We start from the raw sequence: 17,138 nt of genomic DNA, 5'->3' as shown, positions 1-17,138 counted from the left end.
AGTCTCAACTTCTCCACAGCTTTTAGATTTTTTGTTTCTGTTCATCAACTGTATAGTTGCTTTATATGGCCTATATCATGAATAATACATGATGTAAATGTCTTTCAAGTCTAAGTGCCTTGTGATATGCTTTGTCTACATACAGAATGTATGTAAATAGCTGCACTTATGATTGCTGTTGCTATTGTTTATGACAACTCAAGAGAAAGAAGCAGCCTTTGTGTATTTCACATTTTGAAAATGTATCTCATCAGGACTATACGTGCATTTACATTTTCAGCACAAGATAGCGCATTTAATGAGCTAGTGCACTGACCTTTCAAAGACTGTAACCCAGGTTAATATCTGTGTCTACAACTAACACCTTTCCCAGCTACAAGTAGTAGTTGTTTGTTGTGAATACCAGTGCAAACGCATGTACTTGCAACTACAGTGCTGTGCAAAAGTCTTGTGTCACCTCTCATTTCTTTATATTTTGCTTCCGAGGAGCCAGACCTTCTTGTAATTATTTTAAATGATCTTAAGCAACACTTTTCAGGGCTTTATAAAAAGTTTTTTCTTGGACATGGGCTTCTTTTTCTCTTATTTCCAGTCCTTTAACCTGACCATTGTTTGTTAGTTTTTTAGGCCTTAACACTATGAACAATTCATGCAAAAAGCACCTAACTCAAGGGATAAACTAGTGTTGTGTCTAAACATAACAGGGAGCTTAGCAAAGAACCCATTTTAAATAGTGTCTTTAGGTATTTTGTTACTAGCCTGTTGCACAAACACATCATTTGTTCCTAACTCTATAGTTAAATCCTATGTAAAATGCCAAGGATAATACAGTTTCTTAGGCATAAAATGACATGTTTGCACCAGCAAGGTGATTCCCAAGGAGCTATTAGGTGAAAACCTGGCATATCCCAGCACAGTCTGCAGTGTGTCCTTAAAACAATAGAGGAAACTGGACAAGTGAAGGATAAAACATCTATAGTAGTATCTACAGAGTAGATTTAGCTGATCCAGATTTCCCATAGGGTAAAAATGTATTTGTTCTTGACTTGTGGTGGATAAATTTTACTGATGTTCTTTCAAGGCCGTGCACACAGATAACTATTAGTTTCTGACGCTTAACAGAACAAAAACTTTTAGCCAAGGTACAACCAAAGAGAAATTGCTACAGACCGAACTACAGAGATAATGCCCGCTCATGAACTCATGGCTTCTCAGAACTGGCCTGCTGTCTAGAGAACCAGTCGTCTAAACAACACGAGTAAGTGATTGAAGTCATTCATTTAGATTATTGTAGCATGTTTAAACATTTAGTCCCTCAGGGATGGCTTTTTGAAGATTTAATGGAAGAAATCATTGGTATAGCTAGCTTAGTATTTCAGACTGTGTGTCTTCTCTGTATTCATAAACTTCCGCTTGTTGATAGCCACAGAGACAAGCTGTGCAAACACTGTCTGGTTAGTACAATCCTCCTTTCTTGAGTCTAAAAGAAAGGATTTAAGGTAATTTTCCGCATGGCGTTTAGTGTAGCAGACAAAATGTTCGGCAAATACAAGCATGTATAACCTACATGGTAAATGGTAAACAGACTGGCTCCTATCGAGCACCTTTCAACTCTACCTGAGCACTCAACGCGCTTTATTCACCCATTCACTTATTTGTGAATGCTTTCTATGTAACATTCACACACAGTCTAAAGAGCTTGGAAAGAAACATCGACACACATTCATGCTCCAATGGATGCATCAGAGAGCAAACTGGGGTTAGTGTCTTGCTCGAGGATATTTGGCACACAGACTGGGAGTAGCCAAGGATCGAACCACCAACCTTCCAATTAGTAGATGACATGCTTTACTTCCCATGCTGCACTCACCCTAATGTCTGAAAATTAGTTGCTTCTTCTTTCTGACAACACAAAACTCATAAAAAAAAATTAAATAATATATAAATCATGTGCTGTGTTGCTGCAGAGATTTTGACTAAGATCTAAGAAGGATATGTAAAATATCCCTGAGAAAAAATGCTACCAACATTTCAAAGGCTTGAATGATATTTTCTTTGTTTTATTCTTTCTGATTGTTTTGACATTATCCACTTTATCCAAGCAGAGCAATTTCTGTGTTATCAAAAGTAAACTCTTCAGTGGGTGGTTAAGTAGGTAGGATGTGTAAGAAAGATAACCTTTGATAACCTTTTGACTTTGACAAGCCGTCACATAGCTCAACATGACCTGAATGCTTCCTGACAATTATAAAGTTATCTTATGAATATTGCATCAGCAGATATACACCATCATGCTGCACAGCTCAGTGACACACCAGGATCAATACAGGAAAGAGGATGGAGTTTAAATTACACGGGCACTTGACAGCAAACTTTCCCCTGAGTCCAAGAGGACAACAATCCTGTCACTATGAGTGGGGTTGATATGAAAAGATAACAATAAGAACAAATTTGATTTTTTTTAACTGCTCAAAAAAAAACGGATTTTCAATACAGCTCTCTACAGTTTAAAGATCTGGGTTTCCACAAATTACGCAATTCATTTTTAGGAAAGATTATCAACTTTAATATTTAATTTATCAAGATCTGATATGAAATATCATTTTTTCCCTTTATAAGCAGTTGGTCTGCAAATTACATATTTGAGCAGTTTCACTCTTTGTTTCTGCAAATTCAGTTTGGATTAAATTTGTTTTCCACAGATTCTGGTGACCCGTTATTATCCCAGTGCATCAAATACTGCTGATCTGTCACATGTTGCTGGCATCTCTTCCTTACACACAAAGTGTTTTGGCAGCAGTTGTTAATACACCAGCTGTGGCAGAGAAAGATAACAGTTCTGTTTCAAAGGTTGATATTCCTGTGACTCAGGGATGGCCGGAGGTTTTTTTTTTCTTATTATTGTTATTATTTCATTTTCAAACTCTGACTTCTTTTGGGGGTTTTTTTTGCTTTTGACTTACACTGTCACTCAGTTGTTATCTTTAGACACTGAATACAGCTGGTCATGGTTCACAACAGCAATCCTGCATGTAGAAAAATGACACCTAACCACTAGGTTTAAATGTGGTGCAAAAGAGTGCTTTTGAAGCTTTCATAAGAGGTGAGTAAGGGGGCGGAGATGTGCAACGCCAGCCACTCATCACATGCATTAGTATGTGATGAGAAAAGGTTGGATTCGGAAATCCTTGGACACAGTTTTTTGTTTGTTTGTTTGTTTGCCACACAGGTGACTGTGGCTTGTACCAGTGACCATCAAATTCTAATTGGTTCATTCTAGTGTTAAAGAAGAAGAGTCATAAAAAGATTTTCTACAATACATGAAATGATTCCAAGAGATACCTTTTCAAAATGGTATCTCTATCTCCTGCTGCACAAAACATCCTTTACCCCTTGGAATAAAAAGGAAAACAATCACACTGTGACAGCCATCATCCACTGACCTCAAGCCTACTAAGAACATGAGGAGCATTCTTAAAAAGGAAGATCTATAAGAGTGGGCGACAATATACCAGGAACCAGCAGCTCCAGGTGGCAGTATTGACATCCTCAAAGGAAATCCTGACTACTATACACAGACCTACAAGTAGACCAACTGATGAGAGTTAGATTTAAAATGACATATAAAACCAACTTAGAGGTTTCTTTATTGTGCTTATTTTATGTTTATATGTAATTTTGGATCACAGTACAAAATTCCTAGTTTAAATTCCACTGTTATCTATAGACCTGCCTCAGAAAATAGAAGATATAATTAACGTGGCTCAGATACTGCCTCCCCCACCTCTGAGTAGGCTGTTATCACCTAATTAAATGGTACAGCAGCTCAATCGGACTGAGATCAGGTGAGGGACAAGTATATTCCTCCTCACCACCATAATGATGTTGTATCCATTAGTTTCTTTCAAAATTAATATGCTGAAACACAGAGAACATCATTTATCCAAATACAAACACACAGACTAGAATTCTGTACCAAATGCTCAGTGTGTAGTTTTGAGCATTTTTTTGGTTCATTTGCTCATTTTTAAGTAATTTCCTTCCTTTTTTCCTCATAGGTCTACTTGTTTTCACTTCTTGCACGACTGCATTTCACTTCAGACTCTTTATACCTTTTCGTATTTCTAATCCTCCCATTTTCTCATTACCATGTGTGCACTATTTATGCACTCATTTAATTGTAATGAAGTCCTGAGATAGAGACCCTTCACAGGGCGCTTCCTGCAAAAGGGCACAGATCATGTGTGTGTGATTGGATTACTGACTGCCTGGCGCTAATGTTTAACCACAGCAAAGGCTTACCCTTTCACTCTCTTTTACACACACACACACACACACACAAGCAGACACACTTTCTCTCACCCCTTATGTGTGTATTTGGATTTATTTGAGAATGGATTTTGTGCCACCTGATGTTTGCTTGAGACGTCACGTCAATTTGAACCAAACCACTCAGCATGATACAGAATCCGAATTTAGAGTTTCTACCCTCTGCATTGCCATTTTATCCCTGAGTGTTTTTCATTCCACAAGGCATTTCACTTGCAGTGTCTTTAGTGCTGCTGGATTTGCTTACAATACATGACTATAAAGGATGTATTTAGTGTATATTACGAGCAGAAATTGCAAATGAAGTCAAGACTGAAATGAGTCAAAACTGTTTTGAGACTCTAAGTTTCCTGCTTTACACATTTGTAGAGACAATAAACCCACTGTAAGGAAACATCTTTACCAAAGGAATACAGATTAGCTTTAAAAATTTATGCAATAGCTTTAACATCTCAGTTTCTCTGAGGCAGCCCCGTCTCCTGTTCCCATTCAGCTAAAATGTATTGAAATGTGTTATCTAAGACTGTGTTTGTTTGCGATATATCTGAAAATGACTTCCTAATTAAAATTTCCTTGTCTTTTATTTCATGGCTTTGCTAATGCTGTACATTTTCAGGTAAAAGATATTATATCAGACTCTGTACTCAGGAATATTCTGGAGAAGCTTCTATCAGTTAATGTTGTAAAGAAGCAATCGCATGAAAACCATAATATTTTTCTGAATGCCACAGAGTAGTCTAGATCCATAATCCTAGCCAATCAGTGGCAGACTTGAAAAGAGTTTAAAAATCAGAACATCCTATAATTCAACCCCCTGTGGTCTAGGCCAAAGGACATGCGTTGTGCAATGATGGTAGGAAACCATTCTGCTTTTTTTTTCAGAAAAAATACATTTCTACTCCATATGCTCAATGAGTTTTTATTGTGTGTTTGTTTAAGTGAAATTGGCATCCTGGTTGGATTTTGTAGTCAGGTTTTTGTTTGCACTCTGTGTGCTATTGCTGGGAAATATTTGGGGAGAGGAGCTATTCTGAGGGTCAGCTGCCCACAAATAAATCTTTTGAAGCAATTATGGTTGGAAAAAAAATATTTTTTTAACTTATGTTTAAACTAAAAAAGGCTGAACAACTGCACTTTAAATCTCCATTTGTTTAAATTAAATATTAATTACAATTAATATTAATAATATTTAGTTAATACAAATGATGTTTTGTAAATAGAATGTACATAAAAGATGCAAAAAATCCCATTATGAGGTCTCGCACTGACTGTTTTTGCTGTCATCATCTTAGCTATTTGAAAATAGAGGTCACAGGGAAAGGAACAGGGGGGCCTTGTGGCAAATTGTCAGTCACTAGGTAAGCTCACCCTAAGGGACACCCCTCTCTATCATCCTTTTTGACTCTAATTATAGTTTTAAAAATAAATTATATCTTGCGTTCAATAAGAAGCAGACAAATTAAAACAAGTAACTAAAACCTTCAACTTATCTGGAAAGTGTTTACTCAGGTTAACGTTTAATTAGATCTTAGATTGCTTTCTGAAATCAAAGTAGCAGCCTCCTGCTGGCACATCGGCACTGGCTTCACTTTTCAGACCCATAAGTTACATGCAACTTTCATATACTTAGTGGTTATAGAGCTATTACACGTAGTCTTGTCCCCCATCCAGTGACAAAAACAGTAATTTCTTAGAGCTCGGCTGCGTCACAGCCTACTTTGCTATTGTGTAAACTAAAATAATCCCAGCAGTTGCTGAAACAGCCATCTAGCTCAAAACTGCAGTTTTTATGTAAAGGTTGTAACCCCACCAGGAAGCAAAATCAAATCTTTGTATATACAATATAAAGGTTCTGTCAGTTCTTGTTAGTCAAAATGCAACTTTATTACTCTTACTGTTATTTACACAGTAAACTCAGACATTTGGCTTTAGGACAGCTAGCAGGGGAGGTTATTACCTTAGTTGAGGTCTAAACTATTTGCTTTTATTCATAAGCATTTTTTCTGGCAAAAACATATTCAATTCAGGATTTTAGTTCAATATGTTTTTGTTGGAGAAGAATTACCGCATTAGTATTCATATTATTTTTCTTGGCCACACACCTCAGGTCAGCTATAGTTATTTGATGTGTTTATGAGGAGTTGAGTTTCTGTGGTGTTTTGCAACGATTCTTGCTGGAATTTTGATATGAGGAGGTCATGTAAGCAAGCTATTTATCGTGAGCAAGTCCTACTGTGGTCAGTATTGTTTGTCTTACAGTAAAGCCGTATTTCAGTTATTGTTGTCACAGACAGTCAGTCTCTTCAGTATGTCATAAGTCGTTAGCATTATGCAGAAAGAAAATCTCATATCTGGACACAGTGTTGATGCCACAGCTACCACACAGGTTTGTTTTGAAGCTCTTGATTATGCCAAATTCCACAAGAAACATAATCTGCATGCGCTGCCTACCCCTGGTTGGATTTTGCTCTCAATAGTCAGATTTAGACCTATACAAGAAGCACCTCACACAAAAGAGCAGCAGTGTGCTCATATAAGTCTCATGTACAGATAAATGTACACACACACACACACACACACACACACACACATATATATATATATATCTGCCTTTGTTATGTTATTGTTTAGATGAAATCCTTCCTTTCAGCCTTTCTGCCTCTTGTACACTTCCTCCTTCCTGAAACAAACTAGTTAGTAATTAAAAGAGTCACGGTCAATTAGGTAAATTATTGCACAGCATGCCACACCTGAGGAGGGGGAACTGAAAAACAAAATTCTACCAGCCTCGTGCACCTACGTACGCACAGCTGTGGTCACATTCAGGGTGCAGATCCTCATTACGGATCATTACAGCATTTTACGGCATCTGAGAACAATCCAAGGCATTTACAAGCAGCCACAAATCTACACAGCTATTCACACACATACACATAGATGGAGTCTTTTTTATTGCATGTCAGGGAGCCTAGAGCTCTGTGGTATCCAGGTGTTTTCAGGCCCCTGCAGCTGTTGACAGGAAAAGGATGTGCTTATCAGTAGGCGGCAGTATCCAAGTAGGCATCGGCAGCCAGGCCTAAGATCAGAGGTCTTATATTTGAGACCTCAGAGGTCACAACTCTTAGGTCTCACACTTACAGTAAATTCTCCTTCTTACACATTTAGTCATTAGAAAAGTTTTAGGGGCAAAGATTTTGTGGCTATAAGTCTTCAAAACAATAGAATGTGCACTTCCGATCCAAGGTGTTGTGTAATTATTTTGTTTTTTTTAAATGAAAAAGAAGGACTTACACAGAGAAGCACACAGAAAGTAAACCTGAACATGTGTGCATACAGTGCAGTCTGAGACATTCCTACTGTGACAAGCTGAAGGAATGAGCGCAACACTGACGGCTGTTGGGGATTTAATCTGATGAATGACTGGAACCTCATGCCTCTCTGTGGTAAACACAGCATTTAGAGCAATTAAGTCAATGATTGTAAAGCATCAGCCACTGCACTTTGCCCAGTGTTTCTGCAAAACTTGCTTTCTTTCTTTCTCCTTTTATAGTAATGCAGCAGATATTAGCATAAGACCTGATAAATCAACCAGGTCTCAGCAACAATACAAGAGTAAGTATATTATGTACATGTGAAGTCATGCCGCAAACCCACACAGAGCTATGCAATGTGCATAACGGCACATACAATAGCATGGTCAAATGGTCAAATGAGCCTTTGTCGAGAAATGTTTCCTTCTTGCCCCCTTTGTGTGATTTTTACGAGTGCTTATACTGTCATTGAGAAGAGAGAACAAAGCAGAAATGAATGGCTGTGAGTTGTGCAGTCCAAATAAGTTCATGTGCACTGCTTTTTATACCATCCCTAAGCTGTTTGTTAGAAGTCTAATTTAAAATACCGGCAGTACCTCTGAGAATCTCATGTTCAAGAAAATCACTGTGAAGGCGTAAGAGGCAGAATTTCAGCAATACACTTTTATAATTACACTACACAGAAGGAATAATGATGCAATTCTACCACTAAAAGGACCCTCTGAACAAAGGTATATAAATAAATGATCATTATGTTACAAGGCAATCTCTAAACCCTAATGAATGTTCTATTGATTGGTAAAAAGGTGTTGATCAAGAAGTAAAGCAAAAGTAACAAAATTAAAGAATTTGTTTCTCAAAACAAAAAAGTTTTGAGAAAAGAAAAGCTTTTCACTTTAAAAATAGCATAGCACGATAAATCATTGTAACAGATTGCAGACAATATATACTTCATTCTGGAGTAAATGCAAAAATCGCTTCATTCAATTTCACAATCAGTTTTACGTTTTGAAATAAATCTCACCAACTGAAAATATCAGGGTGGAAAGCAAAAGAAAGACAATACTGTCCCAACGCACTAACTGTGCGTTTATCCATCAAGACTGGACAAATGGATTACTCAAGAATGCTGCAAATTTTCTAAGTCCACAAGACAAGCTGCACTTTAAACCCCATTTTTCCTTTCCCAATAAGGATGAATCTTTCTCATCCTCTCTAATCACTCTGTTTCTCCTGCAGCCACACCACACTGCTTTTATTACAGAGAACGGTACTGATATATACATTTCTAAGTTTATGGCAGATGAAGAGTTTTCATTGTCCATGGAAAGTTTGTGTCCCATAAATATTTAGCACCCTGAAACAAAGGGCTCTGCCAACCTTCATGCAAACAACTTGAAATGAAGCATGGACCCATATTATACACACATGCTCAAATCTGCAAACACATTTGCACTTTAACTGCCTTTTTTTGTAACAAGGACACTATAGTCTAATGCCTACTAAAAACCTACAATACACTTGGGGCACACTCACACATACAATGCTTAAATTTTGCTTTTTTTTCACCATAATGTGTGGGATCTTAAGAAAACAGCTCACGCTCACACACACATGCACACATATTGATAATGCCAACAAACTCCCAGCCCCCGTGGCATCAATGATATCTATAGAGCTGTGGTCCCTGATGGACAGTCCTCCTTACATGTAAACTAGTGAAACCAAGTCAAGCTGTCCTCAGTCCTACAAAAAGTAGACCAAAAGGGATGTATTGTGCGAGTGCTTCAGAAGTTTTCATAAGCTAAAAGCTTTGATACAACCCTAATTCCAAAAGAATCTAAAGACAAACATAATTTTATTTAATAGAATATAAAAGTATATCAAATGTTTCAATTGAGAAATCGCTTAATTTTAAGACAAATACTGGCTACTTTTAAATCCAACAAGTTGGACGGCCCCTCTCTCCTTTTGTCAGGAGGCCACAGCATCCATGTTTTCCAGAAATAATTTCAACACAATGGAAAACTAAAACAGGGACCTTTGCACACTGTTTTCTTCATTCTGTCTCAGTGCACTTCTGCACTGTGTTTTTAAAGTACACAGCTCAAATTTCAATTTGTCTGACCACAGAACTTTGACTCAGTCTGTTTTAAAGGAGCTTTGGCCCAGAGAAGATGTTGGCATTTGTGCATCATGGTCACACATGGCTTCACATTTGCATGACAGAGCTTTAGCCAGCATTAGTGGATGGCATGGTGAACTGTGTTCACAGACAGTGGTTTCTGGAAGTGATCCTAAGCCTTTTCAATGATTTCCAGAGATTTCTCCAGATTCTCTGAATCGTTTGATGACATGATGATTTGTAGATGATGAGCTCTTAAATCTCTTCACAATTTTGCATCATTTCGAAATGTTTCCACAGTTTATAAAGGCAGTTTTCTACAGATTGGTGAATCTCTGCCCATCTTAACTTCTGAGGAACTCTGCCGCTCTAAGATACACTTGTTTAAAACACAGTTACTTTACTCACCTGTTGCCACTTAGCCTAATTAGTTGCAAAATCTTCTTCAAACTGTTTCTTTTTAATACCACTTACTTTTCTAGCCTTTTATTGTCCCCATTCCAACTTTTTTGAGATGTGCTGCTGCCATCAAATTCAAAATCATATAATATTTTTCCTAAAATGCTACTTTTTCTCAGTTTAAACATTTGATATGTTTTCTGTGTTCAATTGTGAAAAAATTACAACTTTATGACATTGGTAAATCATTGCGTTCTGTTTTTATTTTTGTTTTACACAGTGTCCCAACTTTTTCAGTATTGGATTTGTATAAACACTTTGGTCTGATTGCCTGCTTGTCTTTCTGTGCGTGCATCTGCTTGCACGGCTGTGTGTAGGTGTCTGACCTTTGAGGATGACCTCCAGTTCGTCTCGTAAGATGTCAAAGGTGCTGTATCTAGAGGTGGTCTCAGGGATGATGTTCTTTTTAAGCCACCCTCCACAGGCATACTGGTAGAAGTTGTCACAGGGGTCCACGTTAGCGTCCATGTTCTCAATGAGACGAGACGCTGCATGGACAGAAAGAAAACAAACTCTATGAAATGAAGGAATACAGAAATAAGCAAGCCATTCTTTCAGGATATACAGTTAAAAATAACCAACAAATATATGACAGTGTATATGCAACCTATGATTTGTATTGAAAATTGTGTTAAGTGCTGTATAGTTTGTTCAACAAGTGCAAGTCAGTGAAACCTACCATGGCACTATTTAATAATATAATATATTGACAAATATATGTAATATATATAACACTATTCAACCATGCTATATATACTGGAATTTGTTTGTATTTCCAGTGTATTGAAAGCAAAGCTAACAAGCTTCAGGCTACACTAAAGGGACTTATTTGAGTATTACTGATGTGAACAAATTTCTGTTTAATAATTAAAACCATTGTTAACTTAGATTAAAAAAAATAAATGCATTTGAAGAATAAATATTAGGCTGAAAACAGAAAATATACAGTAAATGAAATCCTGTAAATGTGTGTTAAGTTAAATAACCAAAAAGTTGAAACTAATCTTATTGGGTTTCCCCAAAAGCAGATCAACCTGCCCTTCTCCCAGTCATAGATGGCGCAAATAGATGGATAACAAGCAGAAAAATAGGTCAGAGACTAACACAGACCAAATTGTGTTTCATAAATAACTGTCAGTTGAACAGATATTCTCCTTGAACACATATGTCCATTCTTAATCACTGCAATTTAGGTGGATAATGGCAGATGGCAACTTGAAGTTCCAGTTAACATGGTAGAGTAGCCAGTGTTTCCATTTTTATATGGCTTGAACTAATGTGATATAACACATTGATAAGTGATCTGTGAAGATCTTCCCCTGTTTTCAGTTGTTATATAAAGCTAAAGTTATGCGCTGTCTGAGGCATTATAAATGGTTGACGCCATCTTTTCACATAAGTTTCAGCAAGACAGTGAAAATAACTTCAAAAACACTGAAATGCTGAAACTTCACAGAGAACATTGACTAAGCAGAACGAAGGAATTGTTAGGGCTCTTTCTGTAGGTCACTGAATAACCTGTAAAAAGAAAAGAGCATTTGCAATCATAATCTCCCTAAAGCCTGAAATGCTTGCTGTTGCAGTAGCATAATGTTCAACAAAAGAAGATACAAAAATACAATTCTCTGGTATAAATGTAACATTTGCAGCAATGCAAAAGGGAAAAAACGGTATAATGACAGTGATTGAGTTCAGCTTAGCACCGGTACTGGAAAGATGTATACTTTTTTTAAACTGCAATTAAATTCCACAAGGCAGCTCAGAGATCTCCTGTGACAAGGCTGTCTGTCAAATTTGACTGAACTGGGACACCGGCTCCCCAAAAATGCATCAGAAATGAATCAGCATCTGTTGCTAGAAACGGGAGGTAGAGTTTTAAACAGTTAATCTTGTATTTCATGTATTTTTCTCTCCTATGAGATTTTTTTAACAATGTGAAAAAATAAAGTAATAATGTATTATGTTAGTATTGATGAAGGGAGAGGCAGGGGTTCTATTTTTTTAAGGCTAACAAGAGAGTTGTTGGGAACTACTCTTACAATTTTAGTAAAAGTGTCATGTTCACTGTCAGGAATTATGATTAAAAAAAAGGAGAGAAAAATAAGAAAAATTGGTTGTGTGACAACAGCTTTGTGTGATATTCATAAAGGTTATGCAAGATTGCTTATTGCTGGAGACATGGTCAAAGAATATTTACAGTTAAAATAATAAACTCCATAACAAAATCTTAATATGCTGAGAAAAAGAAGTTTCAGCTTTGGACTTTGTTCCTAATGGTTTTGCTTCATCTATACCCGCTTATAGAATTACCAGTTTCTCAGCTTCTGTTTCCTATGAGAAGCTGAAGTGGCAATTTCTCCAAGTATCTCTGAAATCCCTGGGCTTCATGAGGCAAACTCAGGTTTCCTATCTTCTCCGTCTTCCCTTGAGAAGAATCAAAGCCTGCGGAACGAGACACTAAAGAGAATGCACAAACAAACACTGCTTACCTGACTGTGTGCAGTCCGCTGTGGTGCAGATTTCATCTACAGAAAATGCAAAACAAATCATTACTCAGTGGGATTTTTGCAGCTATCAGTCATGATGTCATATCCTATTCCTCTTACTCCACTTCCATTTTCTCTCAGTTCCTTTGTTTATTTGTTATTCTTCTTGCAAATAAGGAGTGTAACTCTCACTATCAGGAATTATTTAGATTGTAAAGTGTTAATGAAATTCAGTCTGACACAAGAAACAAAGTACTGTACGACCTTAAACAGAATGCTTCATGAGTTATGTGGAACTGCACATGATGTGCGCACAGCTATGTGCATGAACGGGCACAAACAAGGTATTGAACTTTCATCTTCATGACTTGGTGGTTTACACATTTATGAAGCGAAATGCTATAAAAAGCCTCAAACTTAATTTGATTCCTCTTTCTGTTAGATGATTGTTTTCTAAACCTGCAAAATTTCACATTCCATTTACTATTATTTAATCTATACATCTATAAATAAGCTTCCTATTATCACTGTTAATTTATTCCTACATAGCTTGTGCCACATTCCATTAACCCTGGATCTGCAGTGATATATGTGAAACTCCTAATATTATGTAAAATGAGCCTTCTGTCATCTGCAAGTGACAGTTTAATAAGTCATAAAGAACATAAAAAAACGCGAAAATTCATGTATATGTTAAAAAACTGACAAATGAAACAGATTTATTTGGCTTCCACTGGCAAAGAAAGGTTTTCTCAGTGTCCTTTTATTGTAATTTCTCCTGATTTGAAAAAAACATCAAAATATATTTACATATATTCTCATCTGAGGTCAGATTTTGTACAATGGGTGTACAAAGGTGCCAAAAAACACAATGGAAACTTTAAAAAAAAAAAAAGGACCTTTAGAGTGTTTTCTTCATTCTGTCTCAGTGACTGCACTTCTGCACTGTGTTTTTAAAGTACACAGCTCAAGTGTCATCTATCACCTGAACAAAGTGCTGCTCTTCAGCAGGCTTCTTTGTGCTCACCATTAACCATGAACTCAGTTGAAAGCAATTGTCCTTCCATGTACACAGTTTAAAGGCAATCTTTAAAAGTTTGGAAAAGTTTGGTTAAGATGATAAAAGATGCTCAGTAACACTGTCAAAAGTATTTTTAATTACTTGATGCATTTGTATTGATAAGGATTGTGTTAGGTGCAGCACACCTTCATCAGCATGAGCCTGACAAAAACTCCAAAAATGTTTGTCCTTTGAGCTACTCAAGGTTTTCGATATTTCTTATTTATCTTCATCAGTCTTCTGTTCTTAGATCACTCACCCGTCTTCTGTGTGGCAAAGAGGATGATGAGGGCAATGATGACAATGAAGAGCAGGGAGACAATAGTAATGAGGCCGATCTCCAGCGAGGTCCATCGGAGCTTCTTAGCCGACTTGGGGGTGTTTGTCTCTGTCATTCTCGGGTCTCCTTCTTCAACTGCCGCCTGTATCAACTCACCTACGGAGTTTTGACTGAAATGATTAGTCAGCTGAGAGGAAACTAATCAGCAGGTATTCTAATGAGCAACAAATTCTGATTTAGTAAGCAAAAACTTTAAAATGCATATATGCTGACGTTTGTAGTTTGTGTATACTGGTTGCACAAAATAAGTAACTTAATGTTGGCACATTGGGACATTTTTGCAGTTTTGTGGCAAGTTTTGCTTTAATTCATTAGAAATGATTCAATAATTTAATATAAAAATAATAAATCAACCTAAATATAACAAAATGAATGGATTCAGATAATAGCAGTGTGCCAAAAATGCAAGTAGAACTAAAAATCCCAGTCTTTGAGAGCCTTAAAGTTTGGGATTTGTTTTCTCTTTTGTTTGGACCATGTACTTTTCTAAAATGAAAGGTATTAGTTGAATCTTTTTGTTGTTTTCTTGGGCACATGCAGAAAAAAGTTAAAAGGAGATAAAAGACACAGCACTGTTAGGAAAACAAATGAGGGGGGGAAAAGAAACCGTAAAAACTTTTTTTTTCTTGGAGTGAAAGGTGAAAATAATGGAAGTTCTTACCCTGGTGGCTGTATGTTCCCAACAAAACAAAACAAAAAACGGAAAGCAAAAGAAAAAAACCCCAAAAAACAAAACGCAAAAACAGAGAAGGAAGCACACACTTCTGAAGAACAGAAAACAAGCGGAACCTTTCCTCTGCTCTTCTCTATGCAGTGTTGTTTTCCTCTCAGGGGCCAAGTGAGAACTTTACAAAGTTCATGAAACAAGTAGTTAAGTCTATCTCTGAAGGCAATTAATCCTTAATCCTTTAACAACGCTGCACAGACATGCACTCATTCAGTGACTGCACACAAACACTCATCCACAGCCATGCTCTCATACACACTACAAGCTATAGTGTCATGAGGTGTCTATGCAGATGGGTGGGTCTTGCCACATGCAGGCTGAGATGAGAACACTGCGTGACCAAAGGACAAAGTCTCCTAACTTTCTTTGAACGAACAGACAACTACAGACACACATCATGTCCTGTACCCCCACACACCCCCACTACACATTTATCAAATGTAACCACAGTCTTGCTGGATGTAAATTCACCTATCAATCCACTTCATGACTAAACAATAACCCGAGGTAAAGTAAACCTCTGTTGTTACGGCTGTTATCCAGCCTGATAAGCCACTATTACACACACCAACCACAGATCCCCACAGGCAGGGTGCTTTCCCAACTCTACACCGAAACTAAAGCATGTAAGACATCACCAAGATTTACTACAGGGAAGTGACAACTGGATTTGATTCTACAACTGTAATAAAGGCAAGGGAAAATATGGGGAGAAACAAGTGATTGAAAAGATAAAAAAAGGAGATGAGACAGTACGATGACACAAGTTGATATGTTAATCGCAACTTCCTGTCAACCCCTCTCAGACTGCAGGAGGGGGCAGAAACTTTGTCTGCGAGCACACACATCACTGTGACAGCAGTCCCACAGCTCTAATAAAACCATGTGTGCATGTCAGCATTGTAGAGGCTGTATATTATTTTCAGCCACGCTTCCTGACACTTTGCATGCCAAGAAATCGAATGTCTGCAAAATTTATTAAAAAGGAAACTGAACATAAAGACGCAGTGAAGGAATGTGCAAAAAGAGTTGAGAGCAAGAGGGAGAAAAGGTGCAAGAAAAACTGAGCAGGACACTGAGAGGTCCCGAGCGATTCCCTCAAAGTGTATTCAGGCATGTTTAGCTGAGTCCTATAGGAGCACTAATACTGTCCCACTCATGTGCTATTTGTCATTATGCTTACTGCTGTGTTTCTGGGGCTGTACACATTTAAAGTAAGGTTATTCTCATTTACATTGCCTCTGGTTAAGTTAAGGGGACCTGTTAGCAGTGACAGTGATGCTTTTAAAGATGTTTACTCTGTCAGTGTGTGACAGAGAACACCTAATCCATGTTTAATGTTGCTACTCCAGTTACAGGATGTAGTCAATATTTTTTTCTAATGCTGTGGCTCAGAGTGTGTTTGAAAAGTATGCACTGCTGTGTCTGCATTTTAAGATAATAGTTTATGAAAGGAGCAACAAAAATCAAAACTCATTTTTTTCCACTCTGTCTGCCTTTCATGATATATCTAAAACATAAACAGCCCAAATCTTGTGAGACCACACAAGCCCCTTCAAAATTAAACCCATCATTCACTGAGACACCTGAAAACACCCATGTGCTATACGCACACGCACACATACACAATCGACACGAGACTACTTGCACAAAGTCACTTCTTTTTTACAACTTACATCCATGTGAGCAATTAATATGTCCAGTGTCTAAATGGGTTTGAATAAGTGGAGGAATGTGGCCTACTTTAACTGAAAATAACACCTTCTCTGGGATATGATTTTTAGCGCGGGGCCTGTAGCTGCACACTGAAGACTAAAATCATCTTTGAGTGAAGAGTCCCTGTGCGCAAAGGTGCTGTGATCTAGATGAAATGAAGTCCACCTCTTAAATTGCTGTCCTAATGGTTCTTGTAAAAGCAGTATGAATGCAACAGTAAAAATAACTTTTAAAGGGATATAACACCAAACTTACAGCAACACCACCAGTCCCCACACAGCTGGAATACAGTGCACTAGTATCACAGAGAGGTTAGAGGATACCCAGCTGGAACAGTGTTTTCTGGTCGGACCAAATGCATCTAAGTTTTAAACTCTGGTGGGGAAAAAATAAGCCTCAGCGCACACACCGTGCTTCGCAACCGAGATATGCGTGCCAGCTCCTCATCTCCTGTTGCACGTCAGAAACTCCGAGGGGGGTGGCATGATCAACTGGTGCACGCTGCCCCGTGTCACTGAAGCAGCACGGGCGCACACGCAAAACCGATGCGCGTGCACACACGCGCGCACACTCACACATACACTC

General features: G+C 37.7%; 1 protein-coding gene across 4 annotated transcripts in view; it reads right to left on the bottom strand.

Moving 5' to 3' along the window:
• Positions 1 to 17,138, bottom strand: part of LOC100691568 (neprilysin) — a 32,577-nt gene that overhangs the window by 15,305 nt on the left and 134 nt on the right. The window contains exons 1-4 of one of the 4 annotated variants that reach the window (XM_005459297.4): positions 16,809 to 17,102; positions 14,030 to 14,206; positions 12,714 to 12,749; positions 10,551 to 10,712 (exon numbers count right to left, since the gene is read on the bottom strand). In XM_005459297.4, coding sequence (XP_005459354.1) covers positions 10,551 to 10,712; positions 12,714 to 12,749; positions 14,030 to 14,165 — 334 coding nt within the window. In that variant the 5' untranslated portion in view covers positions 14,166 to 14,206; positions 16,809 to 17,102. Of the gene's footprint in view, positions 1 to 10,550; positions 10,713 to 12,534; positions 12,685 to 12,713; positions 12,750 to 14,029; positions 14,207 to 14,771; positions 15,191 to 16,808; positions 17,103 to 17,138 lie in introns of those variants that run through there. The other 3 variants (XM_005459296.4, XM_003454788.5, XM_025898100.1) reach the window with 3 other exon arrangements.

This window comes from Oreochromis niloticus, linkage group LG14, assembly GCF_001858045.2.
Source record: "Oreochromis niloticus isolate F11D_XX linkage group LG14, O_niloticus_UMD_NMBU, whole genome shotgun sequence".
NCBI classification, from domain to species: Eukaryota; Metazoa; Chordata; class Actinopteri; order Cichliformes; family Cichlidae; genus Oreochromis; species Oreochromis niloticus.
This window is presented reverse-complemented; position numbering and strand designations above follow the sequence as displayed.